This window comes from Labrus bergylta, chromosome 6, assembly GCF_963930695.1.
Source record: "Labrus bergylta chromosome 6, fLabBer1.1, whole genome shotgun sequence".
Taxonomy (NCBI): domain Eukaryota; kingdom Metazoa; phylum Chordata; class Actinopteri; order Labriformes; family Labridae; genus Labrus; species Labrus bergylta.
In genome coordinates this window covers 21,226,100-21,244,080 of record NC_089200.1, presented here as the reverse complement: position 1 = coordinate 21,244,080, position 17,981 = coordinate 21,226,100, and the positions used below count along the sequence as shown (strand labels likewise).

The 17,981-nt window shown below is 42.3% G+C and overlaps 1 protein-coding gene across 2 annotated transcripts in view; it reads right to left on the bottom strand.

The window, feature by feature from the left end:
- The window catches only part of tle2a (TLE family member 2, transcriptional corepressor a), a 38,970-nt gene that overhangs the window by 5,362 nt on the left and 15,627 nt on the right, over positions 1 to 17,981 (bottom strand). Inside the window, exons 3-12 of one of the 2 annotated variants that reach the window (XM_020647601.3) lie at positions 10,866 to 10,929; positions 7,941 to 7,985; positions 5,633 to 5,695; positions 5,145 to 5,219; positions 4,386 to 4,599; positions 3,970 to 3,986; positions 2,570 to 2,665; positions 1,994 to 2,038; positions 975 to 1,136; positions 116 to 239 (exon numbers count right to left, since the gene is read on the bottom strand). In XM_020647601.3, the coding sequence (XP_020503257.1) occupies positions 116 to 239; positions 975 to 1,136; positions 1,994 to 2,038; positions 2,570 to 2,665; positions 3,970 to 3,986; positions 4,386 to 4,599; positions 5,145 to 5,219; positions 5,633 to 5,695; positions 7,941 to 7,985; positions 10,866 to 10,929 (905 nt within the window). The remainder of the gene's footprint in view (positions 1 to 115; positions 240 to 974; positions 1,137 to 1,993; positions 2,039 to 2,569; positions 2,666 to 3,969; positions 3,987 to 4,385; positions 4,600 to 5,144; positions 5,220 to 5,632; positions 5,696 to 7,940; positions 7,986 to 10,865; positions 10,930 to 17,981) is intronic. The other variant, XM_020647602.3, reaches the window with a different exon arrangement.

Sequence of the window (17,981 nt, the reverse complement as noted above, 5' to 3'; positions counted from 1 at the left end):
AGTTTCGTTTCAGTTTTTTTCCTATCATACAGTAAAGCTTCATGGCTTCAATGCCTACATTCAAATTACAGATAATTGTTCTTATAATAAAAGTATTAGCACAGTGTGTTCTTACCGAGATCTACACCTGGTTTGCCTGGGATAGGTCTGAATTGCGGTGGTCCGCTGGGTCCTGGAGTGTTGGACTCCTGAGACATGGGGGTCCCTGGTTTCATACCTGGAGTGCTGGACTTCTCCCTCTGGAGGAGCAAAGAAGAATAAGAAGAAAATAAAACAAACTTAGTTTGAAAACTTATACAAACACATTTTGCCTTCCTCACCATTATCTTCTAAAGGTTTTTCTTAAGTTGATTCTACAGAAAGTTCTTGAGAAAAACCTGCATCGTATTCATGATGTGGTCTTAAACTGATGGATGTCATGTTCTCATAAACTGGAGGCTGGTGCATTTTTTTCTTTATTAACAGAGGAAAACACCCCTTTGATGCCCATATAAGGGCATGTAACTGCTAAAGTAATGATTGCATGATTGAAATAAAAGTTGACCATAATTAAATCATGTTATAATAATAAATTATTTTTCATAACACAAAAGAGCTAAACTAAGAAAAATTAAATAAAGGGAGGAACGACAGAAAGAAATAATTAAAAACAGAAAGTGGAGAACAATGAGGATGACTCAGAGCAGGAAGAATACGTGGAGATCTGTGAGATGTCAGACTCAGACTGAACGTGTGGGATGTTGAATTTACAGTATAATAAATCAGGGAGAAACTATTGACCTATAAAAAGCAGCGTACACTGTGTGCCTACGGAATGGAAACACTGATCTCCCATACTAAAAAATACCTTGTGTGCTCTGTATGGATGTAACAGAAGCAGCACAAAAAAGATTCAAACAAGTGTCTTCTCACATGGGCTCACACAAACGGTCATGTGAATACATGCGTGTCTCCAGACAGATTTGTGTGTCTACCTGTGGGGGCTCTTTGCCACGAGATGGCGAGGTGGCGCTGCTGGAGGAGGCCAGGGAGGTGGGGCTGGCCTGAGGTGGGCCTTCCTTTCGGGACTGGGGCATCTTGTCAAGGCCGTTCTCCCTGGAAGAGTAGGACTGCACACTGCGAGGGGACGACGGGTCCTGAAATCAAAACACAGAAAACTTTATAAAAGGCAGATATTAAGCTTCTTCAATCGTCCATATTCTAGAGAAAACCTCGCCATTTGTCTCTTTTTTAAATTTTATTATTAAACTTGCATTGCTTTTTTGGCCATGCTAGATGAAAAGTATTTATTCTGGACAGTGTGTTTTGATTCAGATGACACTGGATTCACATTCAAGGCCATTGAATGTCCATATGAACATGAAGAATGATTCAGCCAGGAAGATCGGTGTCAGTATACGAATGGGAACCTGATGATGAGTGCTTGTAAGAGACAAATCTTTGGAATATCTGTGCCAAGACAGACACATTCTTTCATCAATTCATCAAACTGCATTGAACATTATGTAAGATTTCAGGAGCTGGGTTGACCTTTGGTTCTTATCATTCAGCACACAATGGACACTTGTGTTTTTATTCTTAAAGATAACTCTATATTGATCCACAGAGGAGAAATGTGAAAGTCAAAGAGGATCATCATCAGAATATCAAATAGAGGTCATGCATACTCAGTATTTACCATTTTTGATCTTTCACTGGAGAAAACCTTGCTGTCCACTTGCCTGCATGTATTCACACAAGTAATAAAACCTGAACCACCACACCTACAGGATTACACTGTGTTTACAATAAAGTGCAGTCAAGTGTGTTTGCTTCTGTACTTTATGGCTGTGAATGTTGTGGAATAAGGGCAGACAAAGGCAGAGAAGGGCCGTAGGGTTATCATTGTTATTATCATCATTATTCAGATGGTCCTGCTGGGTGTGTTTACATGATGTATGTAGATGAAAGCAGTGAAAAGCTGCCAACAGAGGCCGGCAGGCTGACTACTAACCTCATCCACCACCAAATTATCATCACTCTTATCTGCATCGCTGCCCTGCGAGAGAGGAGAGAGTGAGGTTAGATATTCCTGCTCAGGGTGTCTGATGTATGGAGATTACATGTAGAAATATACAACACACAGACAATAACACACAAACAGAGGCGTGTGCAACAGATTTTTAAAGTTTCATAAAACATTTTTTTCTTCTGCAAGAACATTCATTTACATACTAAAACAAATCTTTATCTTTTGTGACCTGAGATGGGTTATCTGATGGACTATACAAATGTAATTAATTAAAGATTTTTAACTTTGAGAGTTGAATTCCTTTAAGGCAATGCTGTTTTCATAACTGCAGGTCTGTGTTCAAAGCTATGATATTACGATACCCAAGATTCCTTTATCTTCACATGGAAACGTATCCTTTACATTTGTTTCTATTTCTGCTTCCTACAATAATGAAAATGGGGGGGGGGGGGAGATCTATTACTTTCCACAGTACAGACAGCACTGGTCTGAGAGATCTGCACAGAGTTTGGTGAAACACTGTTGTGAAACTTCAACTATTTTATAAAAGTGCCTCACATAGTCCGTCATGAACTCCTTCTCATCAGCTTTCCTCTTCTTGCCATTGCTGAGGTAGTCTGCCGAGCGGCCCTTATCCCCGTTGGACAGAGAGCTCTGCAGGGAAGAGAGACAGAAGGAGAGGAGAGGAGTGTGAGAGGGTTGGGTTGAGAAAAAGAGGGAGTAAGAGAGTGAGGTAAAAGAGCAAAGGGGAGGTATCCATGAAGGCACAAAGAAGAGGAGGAGGAGGAGGAGGAGGAGAAAGAAAGGGAATGAGAGAGCAGTGGAGAAGAGAGAGACGGCAGAGAGGGAGGAAGAGGGTGATAATGAGGTGAGAGGCACTGCATAAATCATGTCTGCCTCATAAGCTTCCGGAATGAATGTGAGAGAATATCAGCTGGAATCGATCGACTGGCTCACTGAAGGAGTGAGAGGACCAAAGTGAATTCCTTAAGATTTCTTTACGCCGGCTGCCCGTGTATACTTTGGCACCAAGGACGTTTTTTTAACCAGTACTGACCTGATTTAATAGTAGCAGTGATATAGTGCTGAGACCCAACTTGCTGTCTTACAGTGTCTGGCAACAGTGACCTCAATCCTAGTGTATGAAAGACCCAAAAAGCTGTTTTTATACTGTTATGTGAAAGTGAAGCCAGACAAAATACTCAAAGCTCACAAAATGTGTGACCAGAGAATCATCCATGAAACCTCAAATGTTCCTTGAAATATATTAACTTTAAAAAAGTTGTTTCGTTATTCTAAGGGGAACTGGGTCACTGTTAATGATTTCTAAAATGACAATCATTACATGAGTTTCCTGGACAGAACAATCAAATGAGATGCTCATTATAGGGAAAACTTCATGTGACATGATAATAATCTTAATTTGTGTCAGCAGGCAAGATCACTAAACATATAGCCAATAAAGTTAGTAGTAATACATGAATAAATATTCGGGTGTAGTGGAGCACACTACTAGAGGGAACGCAAAACGTTCCTATTATTATTGTCATATAGGAAAAATCTTTTCAGGAAAATTATTTCAATATTATTCAAAATCTGCAAACCTCCAAGTACTTTTCTTCTTTATCTTTATCTCTAACTTCTCTGACTAATAAAGGATTCGTAAAATAAGCACCACAATCTAAACGTGTTCAATAATTTAAAAACATATTTCTAAAAATAAGGAAAGTAATATATTTTTGTTCTTTTGTTTTGTGGATATTCCTGCACAACATTGTTTGGCTACAATATCAGACACTGCTGAACTAATCGATATACATGTGTGAGTGTACAGGAGAAATACTCAGTACTTTCATTGCATGCATTACAGGAAAGCACTATTGACCTGCTAAACATTCCAACACTACCCTACCATATGGGCCAAAGTTGTCTATTTGTTTGAGGTAAAGTGTACTCACTGGTCCAGCTTCACGGTCTGCTCATTCCAGCAGAAGGATCAAACCAATCCAGGTACCGGATCACATGAGAGCAAGGGAAGATAAGGACACACAGACAAAGATTAATGTAAGATTATCCACCATCACTTCACATTACTCTGCAGCTGATGACTCATTGGAAAGAGATCCAAGAGGAGTTTTAATATCAACAGAACTCCCATGCCCTGCCAACAACCCAAAGTAAAGCCAATCATCAGGATCCATCAAGCCAGGCTTCAGTGTTTATACTACTCCCACATCCCTCAGACAGCTTTTATCTCTGAAAAAAGAAATCCAACTTAAGTTCCAGGTCTAAACGTGTCTGCGGCTTCACACTCTTCGAGAAACCCAAACTGACTGGGGTAAGTAAACACCAATGACTTTAAGTGTTCCTGTACCTCTGTGGTGTTCAGCGGCGGCAGCAGCAGCGGCTGCTGCCTCTAGGTGAGCTCGCTCATCCTTGGCAGCCAGCTGGGCCCCCAGAGCCCCCGACAGGGCCAGCAGACCGGATCCTCCACCCAGCGCCAGGCCGGGGTGGGGCAGTCCAGATGGGTGTGGTCCAATTGGCAAACCCTGGACATGCTGGGAGAGGTGCTGGGCCTGAAGCTGTTGCTGTAGAGAGGCAGGATAGTAGAAGAAACATAACAAGAGGAGGGAGACAGAACAAAGAAAGATCTGGGTGACTTATGAGCACCTTAGGACGTGGCTCACCAGGAAGTGATCAAGTGGAGGAAATGATGAAGGTGCTACGTGCGCAAGAGGAGAAATGCTAGGGTCAAGGCGGTGGCTCTTTAGGACGGGAAGCTCTTCGGCCAAATCAGCATGAAAGGAAATTAAGTGACAGTGACTGAAACTGGAAAAGTATGAACACCTGATTAAGATTTGAAATGCATATATTTGGAAAATGGGACAACTGATGGGGCCTCTTGTCTGTCCGGGTACCAGGTGAAACCATCTTAAACCAATTCTATATTGATATATATTTTAAATTAGTGATCTTAAGTCCTAATTTAATAGTTCAATTAAATGATTATATTTTATAGTTTAGTTTGCCTATGATTGTTTGCCTCAGTTTAAGAAAAAAGAAAAGGAGGGAATATCAATACACGGGAGGGTAAGGCACACACGCTATGAGGCAGAGGGGGGAGCCCACGTACCCCTATCGAAGCATTTAGCTCCCCCATGGTCACCTGTTTGGCGCGCTCCATGGCCTGGACCACTTGTTGTTGGTGCTGTGGAACGAACCAAGAATCAGAGTTAAATATATTCATCATCAGACTTATAATTAAAACTTTATAGTCCTCCGTAACATGAATCTGTAGGTATAACATAAAAATGCACATATGTATCCATTCTCCTCCAAACAGCATTTTTGTAATATTTACTTTTTTTTTTTCTATGAACACTTGGCTATCGAGGATGATCTTTGTTGTTCTGTCCATCTGCAGCTATAAATGTGTGAGCGTAAGTTATTGCCTGTTGTAGGAATGCATGTGCACGCCGTCTGTGTGTACTGCTGTCAGACAGCAGAGAGCAGGGTCTGCATGTATTAGCAGTGCAGTGTGTGTGTGTGTGTGTGTGTGTGTGTGTGTGTGTGTGTGTGTGTGTGTGTGTGTGTGTGTGTGTGTGCGTGTGAGTGTGTCACCTCTTGCGACAGGAATGGGATGAGCTGAGCACAGATCACATTCAGCCGCTTGGCAATCTCTGTCTGGAAAAAAAAAGATACTGTTGGTTTGATGAAAAAAAAAACACACAGCCAAGATTGAGCTGGAACAAAAATAAAACACACACTCAAAAGGTTACACACCCACACACACATAAAAAACAAACACACACACACACACACACACACACACACAACATGGCCTGCTTCTACCAGGGCCAGTGTGGTAAATATTTCAGCTGCTTACACTTGGTCCATGCAAATGGAAACTCTGCCAGGGAGTTTGGCTAAAATATTCATGGACAGCATCTGCTGTGGCCTCAGCCACCCACACAGAGTGTGTGTCTGTGCGCGTGTTTGTGTGCATTTTCATGAGCGTGTGTGATGGAGAAGAGATGCTCGATTCTCCTTCTTTTCTTACTGTGTGCATGTATTGTGCCTGTGTGTGTGCATCTGTTTCTGATGTGTCCTCACATGTCTGTGTGTCTGTGTGTGTGTGTGTGTGTGTGTGTGTGTGTGTGTGTGTGTGTGTGTGTGTGTGTTTGCATTTTGTATGCTTGAGTGTGTATGTATGTTTCCTGCTGGGGGTCAGGGATTCTTGCTGTGGGTGTGTGTCTGTCTCGATCTGCTCCGCTACACTGCCGAGAGCAAACTCTTCCTTCCTCCTTTGCTCCCTCCCTCTATCCATCTCTTCCTTTTCAACATAATCTCTCTTTCCATCTTTCCTCTTGTCCATCTTTCTTTTATGTATCGCTTTTTCCATCCATTTCTTCTATCCATGTATTAATGCAATTATCAGTGATGCAATCTCTCCTGTCATGTGACATCTAATGTGCACACACACACAACACACAAACAAACACACACACACACAAATAGCGGCAGGCCCAACAAGGCTGTTAAGGCCAGTAATGATATGCATGCAGAGATCATGACAACATCATTATGGCCGCAGGCTGTTTGTCTTGTTGACAGCTAGACTCTGTTGTGTGTATGTGAAAACGTATGTACATGTGCGTGCGTGTGCGTGCGCGTGTGCGTGTGTACACATTCACAAACACACTCTCCCCACTCCATTCTCTCCCTTAAGTGATTTATTGATGCCGGACTGAACTTCCACCCCCTCCTTTTTCTCGCTCCTCTCTCTCTCTCTCTCATCCCTCTTGCTTGCCCAAATCTCTCCCTCCCTCCCTTTGCTTTCAATTTTTCAGCCAAGCAGTGTGCCTCCTCTCACTCCCTCCTTCCCTCCCTCCCTCCTTCCCTCCCTCCCTCCTCTGAATCCATCAGCCCCCACCACAAGGGAGACACAATGATTTCTTGTTAGAGAACTCCAACTACTAAATGACATCGTCAGGAGAGAGAGAGAGAGAGAGAGAGAGAGAGAGAGAGAGAGAGAGAGAGAGAGAGGACAGAGCGAGAGAACACAAGCATTCAAGAGAGGTGGATAAAGACTGTGATGGGGGGTGGGGTGGGGTGGGGTGCTCAAATGGGATAGGGGAAATGAGAGGAGGAGGCGGAAGAAGGAGAGGAGGTGGAGGAGGAGGAAGAAAAGGGCAGATTGGGTTGAGGGAATGACAGCCAATGAACAAAGAATGTGGGAGTGTGAGGAGAAATAGACAGTAAAAGTGAGAAAGAGAGGGAAGAAGAAACAGAAGGAAGGCGGAGGAGGAAAGAGAACGTGATTGGGGGGTGGAGTGGCAGCGGCGGCACGACAAAAGTGAAGCGACTGAGATGGCGAAATGAACAGAGACAGAGAGAGAGAAGGAGAGTAGACGGCAGGAAGGCAGTGACCTGATTTAAAGTGAAAGTCAGCACGGACTGTATGTGTGCAAGGAGACAGAGGTGTGTGTGTGTGTGTATGTGGGGGGGGGGTGGTGCAAAAATAAAGGGGAGAAAGAAAGAGAAAAAGAAATCAATGGAAATGAAGAAAGACAGGAACAGAGATTAAGAAAGAGGAGCATTAAAAAGACAAATCAAGAGAGTGCAATGGAGGACTCAGAAGCAGGTGAGAATTGGGGGTGTTGATAGAAGGCCTGGGGGGGGGCACATAGGCAGTAACAGACAAGGATTTATGACTGGTGGTGAGAGAGGAAGCTGTTCTGGAGACTCAGAGAAGGGCAGAGTATTCTCATCTGTTTGTCTGTGGTGGAGAAATGAATTCTCTTTGCAGATCTTATTAACATCTCCACAGCACAGGGCTTCTATACCGGTCCATCAGAGGGAGGACTGACATTACAGTGGTCGAGAGACACAGACTGAGAGAGGGAGAGAGAGAGAGAGAGAATCTCACCTGTTTGTGCATTTCAATGTTAAGGCCGTAGGACATCTCATAATACTGAAAAACAGAAGAACATGAGTTAGTTTTAGTTTACATGAACAAGAATATGATGAGGGGTTTTTTGATAAAACATTGTTGTGTAGTGTAGATAGAGCCAAAATGTTCTTCAAAATTCTATTGAATATTTACAATGTGGATACATTTATGTTGTTAGACTGGATGAACAAAGCAGACTTTGTGAAATATGAAAAAGCAAGGCAATACATTAGTTGATCAAACTAAAAGGGAAGTTAAGAAAGTGTCTGCTAAATCAAATAAAGTAGAATAAATACACAACCTGAGAGACTCCCGAAAACTCATCAAATTTATCTGCTATCTCCATAAGATTTAGTATCCTGCAGCTTAAGTTTAAGGTCAGGCTTTGTTGTTTTATTTTATCCGCATAGGAAAAAAATGAGTTTTATGAAAACATTCCTTGAGAGCTATCAACAAAGAAATAGTTTTAGCCTGCTGTTAATCCGACATACATGTTGCCTTAAATAACCTACAACACTAAAGATGTTTAAATCTGGGGCTTACCTTAGTCCCTAACAAAAACATTGTCTCCTGTTTGATAGCAGTTTTCTGCATAAGTGCTGTGCCCCTCTGTTTGAGGACAAAAGCTTCTTTTTTTTAGAAATGAAACTTTGTGTTGTGACCTCTTTTATAAAAGAAATAAAAAAAAGATTACCGTCCACAGTAGAACTGAAGAGGCTTAGGGAGCTGTGTATTGCAGACAAAGACGTCATGAAGTATTAAAAAAAGATAACATATTGTTGTTTGTGACATTTTTGGAGAGGTTTGTTGAAAACAACCAAAACAAATAGTACAGCCTTTTTCCAACAGGAGCTAAGAAGAAAAAGCTACAAAAAACATAAAATAGTCTTACTATGAAAGATGTGCAAATGACAACTAATCTGACTTATAAATGAACAACGTCAACTTATTCTGATTTATTTTATTGTTTTCACACTTAAACCCAGCAGCAGAATTTCCTGATCCAGTCACAAAGTGGTTTTCTTTCCTCTTAGCTTCAGATGATGCCAGTCCTTGTACATGCACTCTGAAGTGCCCATAAAAAAAGCACATCCCTGCTAATTCAATCACCTTGGCTTTGCTGAAAGTCAATGGCACTAGAATGACCCTGAGGCACTTTTTCAGCAGCCAGGATTTAGACGCGAGGCAGCGAAATTGTCGCTGGGCAGAGGAAGGTGACAGACTATTGCAATAATCGTGTCTAATGTGAGCTATTTGACCCTGACTTTTAGCCGAATGTACAAAGAGCTGTGAGGAACGCAGGAGGGAGTGAATGCCAGAGAGTGAGAGAGAGACAGGTGAGGATTTCTCTTTTCCGCCCTGTCTCCCGCTCTCTCCATCCTCAGAGATGGATGGAGGGAGGGAACATTTTAAAGTCAGATGCCTCGGAAAGTGACAGGCTGACATTTGCCTTTCAGTGTGACTGCTTGTGGAGAGTGGAGATTGGCAGTTAGGCAGCCAGAACAGTCTGGCAGGAAGGGAGAGGGGATGGCAGGGGTCCTCTCTCTCCAGACATCTTTCCTGGCAGTTAGCAAACATATGTGCGCGTGTGAGTGTGCAGGTGTGTGTGTTTGTGTTAGCCTGCAACTATGTAGGCATGTGTATCTATGTGCTTTATGTGCATGTTTTCTCTGCGAGTGCGTGTTCGCTCCTCTTTCTGTGTGTGTCTGTGTGCCACCATAAAAGACGCCTTTCCTGGCAGCTGGCAGCTTCGCTCGGCAGCAGCTGTGCCAAGTTTTGCCTGTTGCTTAGCAACATCCAAACTCATCCAAACCCAAATCATAAGCCAGGAAAGGAGACCTGGCCTGTGCTCGATGCCAACTAACCCCCCTCCTCCCTCCTCATCACTAAGACTTCAATCCCCCCACAAGTCCTCGCTCTGTGCCAGGATTGCCACATAGCTTCTCTATTTTTTTTTTGGTGCAGCCTGCACTTGGTCAGCTGTGTGTTGTGTTTTTCTGATCACAGGTAACACAAGGATGGTGGTTTGCAGACAGCAAAAAAAAATCAAGTGAAATAAACAAAGGGGTTTAGCCTTTACTTTTCAAGAAAACATGAGCAAACTCATGTATTCCTAAAAAAATATTTACACAGAGTGCTGAATGACTGGCAACAATGCAGAGCACATTCATGTTGCGTGTCGTCTGTTGTTTCATGATTTATTTGTTTAAACGCCAAGATTTCTAGAAAGGACTTTGTGATTGTAACCATGGTCACATGCTGACGTCTTTAGTGATCTCTGCCATCAGTGATATTAAAAATTATTATAGGGATGCCTAAAATCCTTTGGCACAGAAAGAACTTATCAAAGAGCAACTTAGAATAATTGTGTTTACCTTTTCCTGCTTATCGTGCTTACCTGTGAAACTGCAACAGATCAAGCTACACAACATCTTCAGGAGAATGGATTTAATTTCATAGTTTCTAAAGTAAACAGTTGATTTAAATGATAACACAAAAGATAGAGAATAATTGGACAACACACTTGATGCCAGCTCTTAGCACATAGGTGTTTAAATAAAATTGGCCGGTTTATATTGTGTATGAGGTTCTTTATACGGCCAAAGACAGATGTGAACACACATCAGCTGTACAGATCCGCATGCATATCTGGGACATGAAAAAAAAGAATCCACAAAGAGAAGAAACAGGATTACAGCCCAAATAAGTGCTGTTTATTCTGCAGTCCTTTAATATAGGGTGTGTGTGTGTGTGTGGTCCTGCATGTGGTTTTTGGCAGCTGTTAGCAGATGAAAGGGATTGGTGGACTTGGCACGGCCACTTGTTAATGTGGAGAGACACACAGCATGTGTGTGTGTGTGTGTGTGTGTGTGTGTGTGTGTGTGTGTGTGTGTGTCTCACCATAACGTAGTGTCTCTGGATCTCTGTCTTCTCTGTAGCCAGTTTTTCACATTCCATTTTCAAACTGCAACAGAGAGAAGAGAGGGAAAAAGAAAGAACATGAGTTTCGACATGTATCATATCGTGGATAAAAATACACAATGTAATAAGCAAAATGACAACAAATTACTCTTCACTCACTTGCTCCCCCCTCCCCTAGCTTTCTCTCACACTCAGTGGGGGAGGAGGGAGCAGGGTGACTGGGGTGCTGACAGCCCATTATCACCTCCGAGCAGAGCAGAAATAGACGAAGTCACGCTCTGAGCCTGAAACGCAGCCAAGACTGCAGGCAGGCACATCCAAGGTGTCTCTTTCTGTCTCTCTCTGGACAATTTTCAATCTACTCCTGCGCCCTCCACTCCTCCTCCCTCCACTCCTCCTCCTCATTTTGATGCTTCCCCAATTACCAGCTGGTCTGCCAGTCTGTCCCTCTGTCTGTCTGACCGCTCCCCCCTCTTTCACCTTCGACAGCACACTTTGCCAAGTTTCACTAACGTCGCTTTAAGTGGGTCAGAAAGGCCAATTCTGTCTGGAAATGGAGTACATCTGCCTTACTTCTTATTGTATGCTCAGGACATGACCTGAGATGGTTGCTCAGTCTGACAGCATGTCAGGCAGCACACACACACACCACAGATGTGATAAGAGCCAAACACTGTCCTATGTGTCTGCCTGTCTCTCCTAACCCCCAAAACTGTCCCATGTGTCCTCTAAGGCGGGATAATGCTGATAGCTGAATTTGCAATCACACCCACACACTGGTTGAAGCACACAAACACCTTCCCTGTTACATCAAAAACTCTCTCTCTCTCTCTCTCCTTGTCTCTCTCACCCCATCTCCCCTGAGATGTAGTATATTTTGGGTCTTCAGCAGTTTACAGACTTGTGGCAAATATATTGATGGTGGAGGTGGTGGTGGGGGGTGGTGTAGTGAGGTGGGACATTGGAGGTGGGTGGAGAGAGGAGGTGGTGGTGGGAGGGTTGTTTAGCAGAGGAAAATTAGAATATGATTAATACCGCAACATTACCCCCAGCCGCAACAGGTAATAACGGCCCCATCCGCTCGCCTTCTTTAGCGCCGCGTGCACACACACACATAATTGACTCATTTATCATCGGCAGCCAGTTGAGGAGGAGAGGGACGAGGGAGGAGAGAGGGAGAAGCAGGATGAAGAGTGGGAGAGGATGGAGGGGGGGAAAGAGTGGAGGAGTGGGGTGGGGTGGGGGGTTAGTGAGGATTAAACTCCCCCACCCTATAGATTTTATTACAGTGGAATTGCCTCTCGGCAGAAGTCACTCTCAGCTGGGCTGAGGACTAATGGGACTGTGTGTGTGTGTGTGTGTGTGTGTGTGTGTGGACATAACTTAACTAACATAAACTTTGAATGACCATAGTCAATGACTATAGTCCATAGTAATTATACATGCACTTTAATTTGTTATCAGCAAACTCTGTGTTAATAGCTCATGTCTTAATTGTTACACAGGAGGGTGATTTGTTTGTTAAATAACTCAGCTTTTTTCTTATATTAAGGCCAAGAGCTATTTATTACTAGTGACGTGGCTGACCTGACTGACTGACAGGTGCATTGTAGCGGTTAGCTTTACCTGTTACTAGGTTGACTAAAAGTCACTTTGAGACAGGATTTCCAGCATGGTGACCACCATTGCTGCAGGCTTCAAAAGTCCACTTCACAAACCAATGGGTGATTACACTGAGACTATAACCATGGTTAATACAGTCTATGCTTGAAACGGGAGCAGTAGAGAGCAAGCACAGATCATTCACTGGTTTATTGATCCTACTGTTCTCATATGGATAATAATCAAAACATTCAGTTAATATGCTAAAGAAGTTGTAAGTATAACAATATATGTGACATATATAGTCTATGTGCAGAGAAGACTGTCATTGATAAAGTCTCATGGGTCAACATTTCAAGTCAGAAAATCCAGAATTGCCCATTAAGTTAAGACTGAAGTTATCAAGTCTGTGGCTCACTGCTTAGAGCTTTTGCATTTTTATTTGGACAATGTGTCTGGTGAACATTCCCAGGAAAAACCAGGAGAGGTATACATCACTCAGCAGTGGTGGTCCATCTTGAAAACATTCCTAGTACACAGTTACCTTAGCCAAACAAAATCAAATGACCGGGGACTACTGATGACCAAACCTTTTTCTGAACTAAGTTTTGACAATGGAACACAACTAAAAAGTTTAACTCATTTCATGACCAAGTGAAGAAACCATCTACAGCAATGAGTCTCTATTGGACTTTGTTATAGTGAGGTCCATAACAAGTGTTTACCTTTATTGATGGTATTATTATGAGAGAAACTAGGATCTTTTTAATTAGTTCTTCAACCAGTGATAGTTTTTTGATCACACAAAGCCCATGTTGTTTAAATTGATTATTATTTAAAAAAATAATCAATTCATTAAATTCTATTCATTTGTGAAATTCAACTCAGCAATGGCAACGTGTAGTTAATGAGGGCATGCTTTCCTACACTTATAAACTTCACAGCAGGTCAGGTAGTTCTTGTTGGTTAAAATGTTTGAAAAAGACCATCTGTGGTCTGAATGCCACATAAACAAAACCTCTGCGGCTCATCAGATTTCAATTTGGCAAATGAGCAGTTGAGAGTTGGGGGGGGAAATCAATCTCTCCTTACCCGTAAAATCAGCTCTCTGTTTTTGGCACAGTGCTCCAGAAACCGCACAAAAGCACAAGGTTGCATGTACACACACACACGGAAAGTGTGCAGACGAACAATTGTGCTTACAGGAAAGACCCCAAGGTCGCACTCTGAAATAACCATTCCCTGCAAAATGGACTTCAAGGAATGAAATTACTGTGTGTGTGTGTGTGTGTGTGTGTGTGTGTGTGTGTGTGTGTGTGTGTGTGTGTGTGTGTGTGTGTGTCATTATGTGATTGTAGGAGCATAAAAGAGTTGGACGAGGGAAGAAAATGAGGGAGAGAGGGGAGGAGAGTGGTGAGCAGGAAGTGGGTATTTCATGTCGAAATGATTGCCTGTAATAATGAGTGTTTGGCTCAGCACCATTTACTGAGAGAGAGGGAGCGAGGAGAAACGACACACAGCAACACACAGGGAAAAAAACAAGATTGAGTGAGAGAGCAAGAGAGAAGAAAAAACAGAACGCAAAAAGGAGATATGACTCTGAGTGTGCGTGTGCGTACTTGTGTGTGTGTGTGATTGTGTGTGTGATTGTGTGTGTGTGTGTCTGTTTGTGTGTGCTGCGGTGGGCTCGGTTCCTCCAATCTTTCACTGGCGGTGACAGGAGATAAGATGATCATCCGAACTCGCTACAAATCTGCAGCCTGCCAGCCTTCAGACAGCTCTGTCAGTGCTGCACACACAACACACACACACACACACGCACACACACGCACACACACACACGCAGCATACATACAACATATACTGCAGGCATGTAGACACACAGAAGCAAACACACACACACGAGAAACAGAAAATACACCCACACTGACTTGCTCCAGACGCAGTCATGAACACATTTGTACACACAGACACACACTAACGAGCCTGTAGAGAGTGAAGCATCTAATTAAGACGCTGCACTTTGTAGAAATGTGCCCACTGTCTTTTTATTCCGAGCGAGTGAAACAGGCTACTGGGTATTGTAAAAATTGCGACTCTTTTTCTTTGCAGTTTTTTTTTTTTTCTTTATCTTAACATTTTTTTTTTCCTTTGACAATCCCCTTATTGAATCTTTTACAGAAAGGAACAGAGACATTTCCAGAGTTCTTTTTTTTTTCTTCATTAAACACTTTTCAGTTGCTTTTGGTTGTTAGAGAATATTTTAATGGTGTTTACAGAGATGAAATTTAAGAGAACATCGATTTTCTTTCCATAAAAAGACATATCAGGGAAAGGAGGTCCGAACAAACAGAGCATCAATAAATGAGTGGGTACCAGCTGATAAAACAAATCATTCTGAGGATTTATTTTTCCCCCATATGAAAAATATTCAACAGCACAATTTTTGTGCGGACTACAATCCTTTTTCTACATGCATGGTGCGAGCGACCTTCCAGATAGTGATAGGAGATTGAGATTTGAAAAAGAGTTCATCTTTGCTTCCCGAGGTGTGAGACAGATTTAAACACTAACAGGGTAAGGAAACGCTAGAGTGGGGTGTTACCAATACCATTGCATCCAACTGGACCCGTTGACAGACTAAGGCTGGGAATCTTTGGGTGTCTCACGATTCGATTCGATGTTGCTACTATTAAACTGGTCATGACAAGAACCTTCACAGTTTGTGTATCACTAGAGAGATCATCAAGTAGTGCAACATGCTTGGTCAGATTAGTAGTTAGTGAACTGAATCTTCTATTGTTTAAATCTTAAAATGAATCATTATTTTGGTTACTTAAAGCTTCTGTGAGCTTTTGGTCTACCTACATTTTGGCGCCACCTTTGCACAAAGCAGTGTGTCTCAAGTCTTTGCTGATCTTGTCCTGTACATGTGTAGGTATTGTTTTGTTTCTGATAAAGAAAATCTCATCCTGCTTTATTTTAACACTCAATTGACTCTTTCATCTCCAAATAATGTACATGTAATGTGTGTGTATTTCAGCCTATACGTGTGTGTGTAGCATGTTTTACAACAGAGTGTTAAACGGAATTTCCCCACATGGGATTAATAAAGAATATCTTCTTTTTTCAAGACTTCAATTATATAAAACTATAAAGAGCAGAAAGCCTATCAGAAAAAAAATCAAACTACTGACGACCAAATAACCATCATCTAACATTCTGTTAATCACCTTAGAAATTAAAAAGGCTAATTGATGTATTCCTTTATTTAACATAAAAGGAATACATCCCAATTAATATCACTTCAATATGTCTGAACCTTTCCAAAATGCAAATGGGCACTAAACCTCCTTATTAATCCTGACATGCAGGTCTGGCTCCTCCATCACTTGTTCAGCAGTCTGGAGCCCATCGTTGTCTCGGCAGAAAAGCAACATAACTGACACGAGTGCTACACAAACACACTGCTAGCAGCCAGAGACGCACGACACACACTGATGGGGAGGCATGTAGTGAGTGCACCGGTGTCGTGCCTTTACAGTGTCAGGAGCATTTAGCCCGGCAGCCTCCAGGTATGTGACTGTTCACTTTACATCACATTAACTATTGATCAACCTTTCCTGTCTGCTCCGCTGGAAAAACATTCAGCCTCTCTCTTCAAACACACACACACACACTCACAAACATTCACACACATGGGACCCACCCAGCTCGCCTGTGTGCTCTTTCATCAGCTCTCAAGGGTGTGTACCAGAGCAAATACACACACCTACACACACAGCACACAAAACAAAGCTGGGATCTTGTCACAATAGCAGTCCAACCGTACTTCTCTCTGCTGCCAGACTCACTACACAGACTGCTCTTTTACACACGCAGACACACACACACACATACACACACACACACATGATAAATGAATACAGAAGGAGGTTGTATCACACAAATCACAAGCCACAAATTAAAAACGCAGGACACTGTACACCAACGACAAACCGTCAGCTCTCCTTAAAGCAAATATAATTTAAGGATCTGATGAGTGACAGATTCAGTTAAACGATACACGAATATTTGATCTAATTATGTCTGTACACAAACATCCACAGACATGAACTCTATACTTTGTGTTTCTTCATCGTGCAGACCTTTAGTCAGAGCCGTTCAGAGCAGACTCACTGCTCGGCAGACTTTCAGAAATGCAAACTTAATTCAATGCACCTATGTCACTTTTAAGGTGTCAAAACAAACATGTAAAATGTCACTTTGATGCTATGTGTTTAACATTATTATATTTATGCATTAATGCTGTCAGTGTCCATATGCAGGCTGATAACTGGCTCATTGTTAATTCATGATCCAGTCTCTTTTTTTCTGTAAGCTCACAGAAAACAGTGAGAAATGCTCCGCAAGGGGGTTGACTTTACTTTCTTGTTCTGAAATCATCATTTCATCAGTGCTATCCACAACGTGACATTACAGTTTCTTACAGGTGAAAATAACTAATCACTATTGTTTGCTAAGTCTGTGTGTTGACAAATGAAGTCATCACTCTGGTTCTCTCATCTGAGAATCTAGATCCAGACATTGTATGGGAATTATTAAGTGATAAATTACAGGCTGAATGTCCTGTTAAGACAATTCTTTTGCCCGTCTCACACGCATTACAGGACATACAAAGAGTGCATCACCTACTCTTGAATACTGTTAAGATAATGATGTATTCAAGAGTGATTATAAATATCCTAAGCAGATATGAACACTGACTGGTTACCGCCTGCTGTCATAAAGCTGTGTAGTGAAGAAAAAGGCAGAAGGCTCTCGTCTTTATGAGACAATTGTGGTGCAGATGGAGTCAACAAACAGTTGTCTTTTCTTTGGCTAGAACTGAAGGTGAGATTTTACCTTTTAGTTTACAGTTAACAGTATAGCACTAGCATATGGAAGCTTTATACATCCTAATGTTTGATGCATGAAGCTTCTTCTGGGCTAGACAGCTTGGAAACACCATTAGGTCTCTCTTTCTCTCATTGGCTGTTGTGGTTCAACCCAGAAAGTACTGACTTAATGACTTTCAAATGTCAGAGCTCCCTGATCTCAGGGTTTTTATTAAAGCGGTCAAACAACGTGTTCTCTCTCAAAGACTCCCATCTCGTCGATAGCACCCATCTCTTCTTTTTAACCAAAGGAAAATTCAACATTTGGTCAAGGGACAGTGAAATAGTGTTAAGATAACACACACACACATACCCAGGGTTTGTGGGGTAGTAGCAGTGTGTTAATAGCGACTGTCAAGCTCTTCTTGATCTACACCCCCCCCCCCCCCCCACACACACACACACACACCACACACACACAAAGCCATTTATCAGTCATAATTCAGTGTCTGTGTGTCTGTCTGTTTATAGAAAGAGAATTACAGTAATGAGAGCTCTGTGTCAGCAGCTCCTCCCATCTCCCCTCAGTCTGCTGATTACAGCCCATTTAGATAGT